A 12,252-nucleotide genomic window follows, 5' to 3' on the forward strand; every position below is an offset into this window, starting at 1 on the left:
ACTGTGTCTTTCACAGACCCAGAGAGATCAGGTTAAGCTGCTCATGCTCATAGAGCTGATAAATAGTGGGGCCAGAATTTGAACCCAGGTCCTAGCCGTGAACTGAGTGTCTAGAACTATGTGCCATGCACTATGATATGCCCTTAGGGTAAAAAAAAAAAAAAAAAAAAAAGGGTATGAGACACGACAGCTTCCCAAGTCTCTTAGTTTGGTGGGAGACACACACCAACAGGAAGGGACACCTGAACTCAAGAAAACGGGAGAAAAACTTGTCTTCCAGGAAAGAAGATCAAATGCAAAGCAAAGGAAGAAAAGAAGTGAGCAGGTGAAGAGAGTCCAGGTTGTGGAGGGCGCTGTACATAATATACGTAACACTAAGAGGTCTGCACTTTCCTAGAAGTCACCGAGGGCCATTGAAAGACAGGCGATCTGAATTTGAGGAAGATTTCTCCGACCCACCGTGAAGAATGAATTAAAGATGGACAGTCACTGATGAAAGAGATGGGTTAGTGCCACAGCCTGATCAAGAAATCATGAGGTCATGAGCAAGGAGGCAGCAGTGCAGACCAAGGGAACAGATATGAGAGACACTAGGAAGACACAACCAGTGGCACCTGGTGACGTCCTAGGTACTGGTGAAGGAAGTGACAGTTACATATAGAACTGGAGCCTGAGGAGCTGACAAGATCCCTCAGGGGAGGGCACTGAGTCTGAACAAAGCGGCAGGAAAATAGACGTGCTAGGCTTAACTGGGAAGGACAGGAGGGGCTAAAAGACAAAAGAATGAAATGTGAGAGTCAAGGTTCCGGTGCCGTCAGTGAGGTCAAAGAGTAGTAATGATTGTCCTGGATTATATGGGTGGTCTATATCCAATCGCAAGTGTCCTAACAAGAGAGAGGCAGGGGCAGATTTGGTACACACAGAAGAGGAGGCCACGTGACCGCAGGGGTAGACCACAGCGATCCGTCCGGCCACAAGTCAAGGATGGCAACAGCCACTGGAAACTGAAGAGACAGGAAACGGATTTCCCACTAGAGCGGCCAGGGGGAGCACACCCCTGCCGACGCCCTGCTTTCAGCCCACAGATATGGATTTTGGATTTCTGGTCTCCAGAACCGCTAGGGAATGAATACATTTCTGTCATTTTAAGCCACTAGGTTTGTGGTAATTTGTCACAGGAGCAATAACAAACAGATACAAGCATATAGGGATACAACACCATTTGTCAAATTGTGGCTGAATTACAAATATAAATAGACTACCAACAAAAGAATTGAGCAAAAAATCAATAAAAAACATTGTGTTTGAAACTGGCTATGTGGAATTTATATGAGTATCGTAGGTTTTATTATTAGTAAATTATATGTTCTATACATCTTTTATATCAGTAAAATTTGTAACTTTATGTGCAGATGACATTTATAAAACGTAGTAATGAGCAAACGGAATAAAGGTGCTCAACACAATGAGTGTGGGCAGAGAAGAGAATATTAAATTTCTGAGATTTCAGAGGCGAACACTCCCAAGAGGGGCAAGGTCCCAGCCTGCTACGTATTTGGCCGAAGCTCAAGGATCCATGAGACCTGCAGACAGGACGGGCTCCCACTGCACCTTTATACCCCCCAGTTAGCAGCAGCACAAAAATATGTCGGAATCAATTTCCATTTTTGGAAAAACAAAGTAAGACACCAGTTTCTCCCAGGTACTCACAAGGGAAAAACCCTCAGACATGCCTCGTGGAGCTCTGACCTGAAATGGACTGCCTCCTGCACTGTGAGAAGGGGTAGCTCAGTACCCCCAAGCCAGTGTCCACGGGGCTGTCCTCTAGGGGTGGCCTGAGTGGCAGGCAAAGCTTCCCAGTCCAGTCCTACGGTCGGCCAACCACATTCCAAGATTTGAGCCTCAGGTGCACAGGGTCAAACACAAATGGACTTTTCATCACACCCAGCAATAACTTGCCTCCTGGTGACAGACTGGCACAGTACTGAGACACAGATCAGGTGCCAAATGATCCCAATAGGGGATAAGCCCTTTCTCGGAGTCAGCAAAGCGTTCGGTTCTCTATCCAGAGTGCACCTTCCTCTCTGCCTGGGGGCCAGGTCCCTGGAAAGTAGTGGCATACCGAGCAGCACCATTCAAAGTGCGAGCTGGTGCCAGTGTACAAATCAGTCCAAGAAGGGAAGGAGCCTGGGCCAGGATATAATCGACACACTGCTCCCCTCACTGAGGAAGTCTGGCTAGGAAAAACACCAGCTGAACTAAACAGTGTGCTGAGAGAGAGCCATAGGTGCTTTCCGGTTTCTGGTCCACAGACCACACTCCGGATAGCGAGGATACAGACAGCCACTCCTCCTAAGCTCCAGAGATCTTTGCACACGATCTAACCTGACTCCACGACCACCGGGAAGAACCACCCTGGACCAAACTGCTCACCCAAACCAGATAAAACCAGAAACATGCTGCCTCTGTGAACTGTACTTTTCCAGCATTACCCACATTCTACTGGCACACCTTTCTTTGGAGGCATTGCTGTTGGTGGTCAAACTACTGCCCCAGCAGAGAAGTCCCCTGAGTTACGTCGATGTAGCTAATCCAGCCCACTCCCAGTACTCCAAGGCAGCCCCACGCCAAGCTCCCCCACTTTAACCAGACCCACCGATCTCCCTCAGATAAGGCGTCCCATCTGACTGCATCTCTAGTCCGGCCAGTGTCCCTTCAGGTCCCAGACCCCCAAGCTCCTTCCACCTCAGAGCGTTCAGACGTGAATACTCTGCAGCCAGCTCTCGGCAAGACTGACACGATCTTAACCTTTAGGCCTCAGCTAAGTGAAATTTCACCTTCTCAGAGAGGCTTTCCCCAACCACTCTACCCAAGTTAGCTCTGTCTTGTACCCTCCATTATAGCTGAATGTAACGTAAAATTCTCAATTTGTGATTTCATTTCTATGTACCTGTCTCTCCCACACAATAACAATGAACAGAGGGCAGAGAGCTTGCCTGTTTCATTCATTATTGTGTGTATGTCTAACACAGTGCCTGGCACATAGCAAGCACTCAGTAAATATTTGCCAAATAAGTGAATCAATTATGAGGTCAACATTTTAAGAAGTTTCTAGGGAAAAACTACTTGAATAATTATCAGTTTATAAATCAGAAGTTAGCTGCTTAAAAAAACAAAATAATGGAAACAAAAGAAAAAGGTGTTATGGTTACCATACCTTGCCTCTCCTGTCTGAGACTCCATCTGATTAACCCAAGATTTGTATATATCCACAGGGTCAGTTTTGATGTTGAGAGATTTGTCATCCATAATCTCCTTCACAACAGGGGCCAAGATCTGTCGTAGGGCGTTCTGGCCCCGGGCACCTCTGTTGAAACTCACAACCATCTTAATAACTGTAGGATTTCCTGTCACGATCTCCTGAATCTGATCTACTTTTGACCTATAAAACATCAAATGCAAATTCATTTTAAAATAATCACAGACTTTATCAATGTAAAGATCGGGTTCCTACTTAGAGACCCCATCTCCTAGAAAAAGAAATAGTTGGAAGGAAAGAGGTATGTGCTCTTTCTCTAGAAACATTTACCGACACTGACCTAAACCCAGGACAGCCTGCTGCTTGCAAACTCAATCATGGGAACATGAACGGGTACTTTTTTAGATAAAAATGTGAAATCTTCATGTTCGGATCAGCTTTTAAAAAATCATATCTTAATATAGAATCATCCAGGGTGCCCAGGTGGCTCAGTCAGTTGAGCATCCGACTTCGGCTCAGGTCATGATCTCATGGTTCATGGGTTTGAGCCCCACATTGGGCTCCATGCTGACAGCTCAGAGCCTGGAGCCTACGTGGGATTCTGTGTCTCCCTCTCTGTCTGCCCCTTCCCCACTTGCACTGTTTCTCTCTCTCAAAAATAAACATTAAAAAAAATTTTTTTTAATATAGAATCTTCCTAAAATCGCTTTAGCAAATCTCTTATTCTACCACTTCCTCAAAGCAGCAACACTTTATATTAGTGACTTAAAAAGTAGAACCTTCTCGAGGCGCCTGGGTGGCTCTGTTGGTTAAGCATCTGCCTCTTACTCTTGGTTTCGGCTCAGGTCATGATCTCATGGTTTGTGAGTTGAAACTCTACATCAGGCTCTGTGCTGACAGCGCGGAGCCTGCTTGGGATCCTCTCTCCCTCTCTCTCTCTGCCCTTCTGCTCACACTCTTTCTTTCTCAAAATAAACTTTAAAAAAAAGCGGGGGTCGGGGGGAGCTTCTCTGGAGTATTTCACACAGATCATAATGTTAACTGAGTTCAAAGCAAAGGTACGGGGAAGCCTGGGGGCGCCTGGGTGGCGCAGTCGGTTAAGCGTCCGACTTCAGCCAGGTCACGATCTCGCGGTCTGTGAGTTCGAGCCCCGCGTCAGGCTCTGGGCTGATGGCTCGGAGCCTGGAGCCTGTTTCCGATTCTGTGTCTCCCTCTCTCTCTGCCCCTCCCCAGTTCATGCTCTGTCTCTCTCTGTCCCAAAAATAAAATTAAAAAAAACGTTGAAAAAAAAAAAATTTAAAGAAAAGGTACGGGGAAGCCTGAATCCCAAAGTATGAGTGTGGATGGCAGTGGGACAGGGTTCCATGCCCAGCAGCAGTCTGTTCATACTTGATCTCCTCCTGGAGGGCTGTCTTAAAGAGCCGTAAGAGCAGGTACTCCTCTCGCTGGTTGGACGCATAGTTGTACAGGGTGAAGATTACAGAGTCCATGAACTTGGTGGACTTATTCTGGGGCATCTGAAAGATCAGCTTCGCCAAATAGGTGGGGTTGGTCTGAAATAAAACCAAGAGATAAGTAATCTCTAGATAATATAAAGGCTGACACAAATATTCATGTTCTTTTAAACTTAAAGGTTTAGAGTGTGCATAAAAAACAAAGAAGACAGCCCTTTGCTCACCCCTCAGTGGAAATGAGAAATACTCTGAGATTTATGGCTAAGGTTTTCTTGTGGGAAAGGAAGCCAAAGCCTACAATACCAACTCCAGGAACCACTCACCTGTAATAAATAAAACAGATGTTGATAAGCTTCCAGTTTCTCTCTCTTCTCCTTGCTCAAAGCCTTGAGACCTCCTTTCTGCTTATTTAGCATCATCATATCAGATAACTGTTCTTTATTTTTTTTAGTAAGTTTTTTACTGTGGGAAACCACATCCTGTAAACAAAAACATACATGTAAATCAAAAAACTAAAGCACCCAAAACACTTGCAGGAAGGTCTGCTGCATTGGCAGACGCCATCAACTATTTCAGAATCACGACACTGTACCCTGCTTTCATCACACCAGTCAATCTACTCCTACCTCCACCTCCCTATTAACCTACACCATAGGGGCACCTGGCAGGCTCAGTCAGTAGAGCCTGTGACTCTTGTTCTTGGGGTCGTGAGTTCAAACCCCATGTTGGGTGTGGAGATTACTTAAAATCTTAGAAAAGAAAAGAAAAGAAAAGAAAAGAAAAGAAAAGAAAAGAAAAGAAAAGAAAAGAAAAGAAAAGAACCTGAGCCAGTGGGTATTTTTATGGCTCAGGTAACCCAACATCTGAGAATTTTTTTTTTTTTTTTAATGTTTATTTTTAATTTTGAAGGAGAGGGAAACAGAACATGAGCTGGGGCGGGGGGTGGGGGGACAGCGAGAGAAGGGGAGACAGAATCAAAAGCAGGCTTCAGGCTCTGAGCTGTCACACAGAGCCCAACCTGGGACTCAAACCCATGAGCCATAAGATCATGACCTGAGCTGAAGTCGGATGCTTAACCGACTGAGCCACCCAGGCGCCCCTCTGGGAATCTATCTTAAAGGAAAGCATTAAGTACCATAAAAGCTACGTATTCACGGAGACATTAACTGTAAGGTTATCTGTACTACAAACTAGAAAAACAACCTAAATGTCAAATAGCTGTTGCCATTAAAAATATTTATGATGGGGCGCTTGGGTGGCTCAGTTGGTTGAGCATCTGACTTTGACTTAGGTCATGATCTCACAGTTTGTGAGTTTGTGCCCCACACTGGGCTTGCTGCTGTCAGCACAGAGCCCACTTTGGCTCCTCTGCCCCCCTCACTCATTGCCACTCCTTCACTCGCTCTCTCCCTCTCTCTCAAAAATAAAACATTTTAAGGGCACCCAGGTGGCTCAGTTGGTTAACCGTCTAACTTTGGCTCAGGTCATGATCTCACAGTTCTTGAGTTCGAGCCCCATGTCGGGCTCTGTGCTGACAGCTCAGATCCTGGAGCCTGTTTCAGATTCTGTGTCTCTGGCTCTCTGCCCCTCCCCCACTCACACTCTCTCCCTCTGTCTGTCTCTCTCTCTCCCACAAAAATAAACATTAAAAAATTTATTTTAAATAAACATTAAAAAATTATTTATGACTACTTATCACATGGGAAGCACCTTATGCTCTAATATTAAGTGAAAATGTAGGATACAAAATGATTACTGGGTGGTGGAATCACGGGATGGTTTTTATCTTCTTTTCTCTATTTAAATTCTGCTAAAGAATTATTTCATTTCTCATGTAACTTTAAAGAATGTATGGCGTTAGCTGAGAAGAAAGCCAGCGCCCACCCCTCTGCAGGTCAGAATCAGGGAGGCAGGGGGGGGCAAGGCCACGGATGGCGCTGGGCCTACCTGCAGTGTGATTTTATTCTTCACGAGCAGCCCGATTTTGATATCCATGAGATTGAGGTCATTCTCCAGCTGCTGGTTAGAACGAATGAGGGTAATGACCTCTTCTCGCATCTTCATCAGATCGAGCTCCTCCTGGAAATCCTGGTCACTTTGGTCAAGCAGGTGCACAAATTTTCGGACCACAATCATAGGAGGATCCTCAGCATTGACTGACAGAAAGAAAATATGTGTCAGACACGGGAGAGATTTACCAGCAAAAGTTCTAAATCTTGAGGAAATGTCAGCATTGTTTGGAAAAAATAACTCTATTCACACTTAAGTCATTTGTTTATTTGTGAGATGTGCAAGGACAGTCAGCAAGTACAGTGTTCTTGGTCATGCTACCGCTACGCCATGACAGAGGCTGACACAGCAAGCAACAAAACATCAAGCCACGGGGTTAGCAAAGGGGCTTACGTCACAAGCAGCACCCCACCCCCAAGCCTTGCCTGTAAGACCAGAAAAGAGATCCGCGGAGAATACCCAGAACCCGATGGCTCTCAACCACTGCCTCAACTCTTGTCTGCTGAGCACAGTTACTCACTGAGAGTCTTGTAGTCATCACGAGCTTTGTTTGCCCGAATAAAAGCCTGGATTTTGATAATGTCATTTATCTAAGGAACAAAGAAGAAGAAATTCCTTTGTTCGCTTGTCCACCAACGATACGGCAAAACTAATTCTATCGGTCCTCACACCGAGGGTACTCACGTGGTCTTGGAAATACTGCAGGCGATCTCTATAGCGCTTTCTGGCCTGGTGCATCCTTGCCAGGGACTGAATCTGTGGAAAAGGGATCCTGGAAATGAGAACAGTCCTTCTTCTCAACACATATCACTCATGCCCCACACTGAGAATCCCTGTCGGACTACCATACCTTTACAACTTCATCTTTGTGGGCACGCAGGTAAGCTAAGCGATCTTGGTACGCCTTCTTCTGCTTGTATCCCCTCCACTGCGACTGAAACCATCAAACACTACAGTTGACATATTACTTCCCGAGGATCAGAGGATGTTAAAATCTCACCTTGACAGATTACCCATGTGCGATTCATGATGAAGCTTTCAACAGGCCCACGCCCTCCAGTGCTGGGGAATGAGGGCGTGGGTCGTGCCTCCGCCGGGACAGCACGCTAACTTCCACACTCCTAACGTTAGTGCAGCACTTCACACCTTTTAAGGACACCCCCACAGGTCCCCATACTGGCTCTTTACAACAAACCAGGTGAGGAAGAGAAGTTTTAGTATTCCCATCTACGGACAAGGAAATGAACTTAGGGTTCACCACTACCGGAAATGCTGGGGCCTTAACTCGTAATTCCGAATTCTTCCCAGGACACCATGCTGCCCTGTCACTGTAGTAATACCACAGCTGTTTCCCTCAATACTCAAATCTCACACAAAGGAACAGTGTTAGAAGATAATGAGGTGCCCAAGAATGGCTTTTGGACTGGACCGCTCACCCCTAAAACCACCCCGCACGCTCCGACCGTTCTGACTGTAGCAGTAACAAAGAGAAAATACTTGTCAAAAAAGGGAGAGACCAAGAAGAGGTCACAGGGGGCAAAAAGCCCACTTGATCTCAAGAGCGGACCACTCATTACCCCTGCTCTAGAAGCCCACTTGCCATCTGTATAACAGACACTGGGATACCTGAATGCAGGTGATGGCAGGGATTTGTTTCTTCAGGAAATTCATCCTGGATCGGAATTCCTGTCGAACCAAGTACCCGCGGCAACAAGCCTGCAGCTTGGTGATCAAGCCTTCGTTGGCTAGCCAAAGCTGTTCTCGGTTGTATGCAGCAGTCACCCCAGAGATGGAGCTCTGAAAAACATTTGGTCACAGGGGAAGACATACATAGGAGAAAATGGACACAAACTCTCATCCACAGCGTACACGCCAACCCTCACGGCTTTCTAAGTCTGTCCTAGATCTTTAAGTGGCAGTGGGAACGAAAGGCCGAGTTGTTCTCCCATCCAAAAAATAAAAGTCACAAACATATGATATTGCTTCCTCCTATGTGATCTCCTTCACTCACTCACCCACCCGGCACTGACTGCCGGGAACTGTGCTTGCTAACAAGAGTACGGAGTGCAGGTGCTAACACAGGGCTGGGTACCAAGTCCCAGCGGCCCCTGGAATGCCAGAGCAGAGGAAGGACACCAGGGGAATGCCCGGATTGCAAATGGTCTAGAAAGGTAGCCTGGAGTGTATGGACTGTGACCATGAGTAGAGAACCAGCAAACTTTCAAAAGAGGAATAAAGCCATCAGACTGGTAAAAAATATTTATTTCAGTAAACTCTACACCCAATGTGGGGCTCCAATTCATGACCCCCAGATAAAGAGCCGCGTGCTCTTCCGACTGGGCCAGCCTGGTGCCCCCATCAGACTTATTTTTAGACAAGCGGCACTGTTATCAGAGGAGCTGGCAGGGCCGCGTGAGCGGGTGACTGAGGACACTGCTGCTGCGATGCAAGTGAGAGGTGGCCCGGCTCTGAGTGGGGGCAGCAGCAGCAGCAGGAACGATGAGGACACCTGGTGACCTGCCTAATCCACGTTCCCCTTCTCCTTGATCTTAGAGCCTTGGCATGTTTTCTCTGGCCAACAACATGTGCAGCTAAAAGACTACACGAGCTGGGGGTGTAGGCGGTGCATGTGGTGTTAGCAGCAGTCTGTGAAGACCTTTGGAAAAGTTCCTTAAGAAAGAGACAGAGAGGGGCACCTCGATGGCTCAGCCAGTTAAGCGTCTAACTTCGGCTCAGGTCATGACCTGGCAGTCCGTGAGCTGGAGCCCCGCGTTGGGCTCTGTGCTGACGGCTCGGAGCCTGGAGCCTGCTTCGGATTCTGAGTCTCCCTCTCTCTCTGCCCCTCCCCTGCTTGTGCTCGCTCGCTCTCTCAAAAATAAACATTAAAAAAAAGAGAGACAGATGGACAGCTGGCATCAGGCCTTTTTTGCTCTCTCTCCCTTCCTACTTCCTGCCTGAACTGGTAACTGGATGGCTGGAGCTCCAAGCCATCGTTCCAGATGACAGGGTCCTTGAGAGCGGAAACCACGTGCTGAGAATGACAGAGGAGAAAGACAGACCCTGGGAACAGATGGCATCCTGGAGCCGCCACACCTTTGCTGGACTACCTGACTCCAGAATTATTTTATGTGAGAAAAAAAAACACTTTTTGGTTTTTGGTTTTTTTTAAAAGATTTTTTATTTTGGGGGCACGCGAGTGGCTCTGTCGGTTGAGGTCTGACTTTGGCTCAGGTCACGATTTCATGGTTCATGAGTTCAAGCCCTGCATCAGGCTGTCTGCTGTCAGCACAGAGCCCACTGTGGATCCTCTGTCCCCCTCTTCTCTGTGCCTCCCCTGCTCATTCTTCCTCTCTCTCAAAAAAATTTTTACACATAAACATTAAAGACTTTTTTATTTTTAAGTAACCTCTACACCCAACGCAGGGCTCAAACGCACAACCCGGAGATCAAGAGTCACACACTCTTCCAACTGAGCCAGCCCGGTACCCCTAAAATATACCTTTATTTACCATTTCAGCCTGTTTTGCTGTGGGACTATGTTAGAGGCGTCTGCTGGACTTCTGGATTGGAAACGGAAAGGTAGAGCAGGCGGTGAGGACTGCAGTTGGAAGTACAAGACCTGGGGTTCACAAGCACAATGGAGAGAGCTGGAGCCACGGGCTCGAATGAGGCCATCGAGGAAGAACACGCAGACCAAGAGAAGGAAGCCAGTGGAATTCGGATGTGATTCAAGTGGAGGGACAGAAAAGGCAGCAGCAAGGGAGATGAAGACGGGCCCTCAGAAGTGGGAGAAGCAGAACAGAGTGTAGTGCAGAAGCCCAGGGGGTTGTGAGTTCAAGGAAGAGAACGGAGTAAGAGGTCAAATACGAGGACAGCTCCTAACTGAACTCGGCAATGAAAAGGTTATCGATATGCTCTAAAGCTTTTACTAAAGTAAAAGCTGGACAGGAAACCGTATTGCTGTGAGCAAATAAGTGAATGGTAATGGAGAATGAATTAGCGAGAGGCAGAATGACCTTCAGTCGGAAGGCATTCAGCAAGAAGAAACATGAAAAATTTATAGTTAAGGCCAAATCAGGAATATTCCATAGGCTTTAAAAATATTGTGGTTTTGTTTTGTTTTGTTTTGTTTTGTTTTACAGTGAAAACGCCACGATTATGTATGCGGGCTCCTACTTAGGAGCATACCCCTGGACCGACGGCATCAGCATCACTGGGAGTTGGTCAGAAATGCAGATTCCTAGGCCTCATCTCACACCAACAGAATCGGTCTCCACTTTACCCAAGATCCCTGGGGAATTCCCGCCCGTCTCTCCCTCTCTCACTCACACACACTGAATTCAGAAAAGCACAGATCCAGGTTACATGTTAGAATAATCAGAACTGAGAGAGGAGAAGGAGTACAAGGTGTGTGAGGAACGGGGAGAATGAAATCAGGGACAGGATGAACAGTAAGCTTTAGAAAAGAAACCAGATTCACTGAAATGGAGAGTGCGAGAATCCAATTTGATGGTCACTATGTTTTTGGGGTTTTTTTAGGGAGGCTAGGTCATGCACTAAAGTGAAGCAACATCCCTCCTGGTTTAAAATTCTAGTTAGGTCCATCTACAAAACACTACATAGGCGTGTCTCTGTGGAGGTTAATGATAATACAATATAATCATATGTAATATGATTATATATATATAACAACAATATATATAATAATCAAAGGCACATGACTCAAAAAAAGTTAAGATGCAGTCTGGCCTCCTTAACACAACACGTTAGGGCTTTGAAACTTGACCTGACCTGCACCCCCACCCTGGCCACAGGCTGCTTAACGGGACGAGGACCACTCATTCTCCTGTAAAATGGCCCATGTTCCTCCGGTCCTCGATGCCTCTCCCCACACAGTCCTTTCCTCTTTTCCGTACCCGCTGAAGTGTGATCTGTGCCTTCTTTGTCCAGAGCACAATTAACTGCTTCTTTACGTAGCCTCTATGTTACTGTTTCTAGAGCATCCGCGTCCGTCTGCCTCCCCCTGCAGTCAGTACTCAGTTCCCAGCTGGGTGCACACACTGGGAACATCAGAAGGGACAGTCTCTGATACAACTTTATATCCCACTTGACACAGAGTTCAAGGGCTTTCATTGCATTCCATCACGGTGAAATCATTAACAGAAAAGGTCAAACATCAGGGAGGTAAGAGGAGACCTTCAAACACAAGACAGAAACTCATCCTTCTGACAGGCGTTCTGAATAACAGGACCATTTCGCTTTTTACACATGGAGATGTACTAGTTATTCTACACAGGACCTGGGAAATACTGCCCAACAGAAACAGATGGCCTTTACCATCCTCTCTCTCCAGGAATCTTTGTGCCTGTTAATAAGTGTATCAGGGTGCCTGGCTGGCTCAGTCAGTACAGCGTCTGACTCTTGATTTTGAGATTGTGAATTCGAGCCCCATGTTTGGGGTAGAGATTATTTAAAAAAAAAAAAAAAAAATTAAATCTGTAAAAGAAAATAATCAAATAAGGAGGGGGG

At 46.5% G+C, this 12,252-nt stretch overlaps 1 protein-coding gene across 8 annotated transcripts in view; it reads right to left on the reverse strand.

The window, feature by feature from the left end:
- IQGAP1 (IQ motif containing GTPase activating protein 1) overlaps positions 1-12,252 on the reverse strand; it is a 224,954-nt gene that overhangs the window by 141,273 nt on the left and 71,429 nt on the right. For all 8 annotated transcript variants that reach the window (XR_007454151.1, XR_007454149.1, XR_007454150.1 and 5 more), the window contains exons 19-26: positions 8,350-8,520; positions 7,574-7,657; positions 7,408-7,479; positions 7,244-7,313; positions 6,661-6,869; positions 5,037-5,192; positions 4,649-4,812; positions 3,218-3,442 (exon numbers count right to left, since the gene is read on the reverse strand). Coding sequence is in view for 5 of the 8 variants with exons in the window: in XM_049614186.1 (XP_049470143.1) it covers positions 3,218-3,442; positions 4,649-4,812; positions 5,037-5,192; positions 6,661-6,869; positions 7,244-7,313; positions 7,408-7,479; positions 7,574-7,657; positions 8,350-8,520 (1,151 nt within the window). In the remaining 3 variants the exon portion in view is untranslated. The remainder of the gene's footprint in view (positions 1-3,217; positions 3,443-4,648; positions 4,813-5,036; positions 5,193-6,660; positions 6,870-7,243; positions 7,314-7,407; positions 7,480-7,573; positions 7,658-8,349; positions 8,521-12,252) is intronic.

This window comes from Panthera uncia (genome assembly GCF_023721935.1).
Source record: "Panthera uncia isolate 11264 chromosome B3 unlocalized genomic scaffold, Puncia_PCG_1.0 HiC_scaffold_2, whole genome shotgun sequence".
NCBI classification, from domain to species: Eukaryota; Metazoa; Chordata; class Mammalia; order Carnivora; family Felidae; genus Panthera; species Panthera uncia.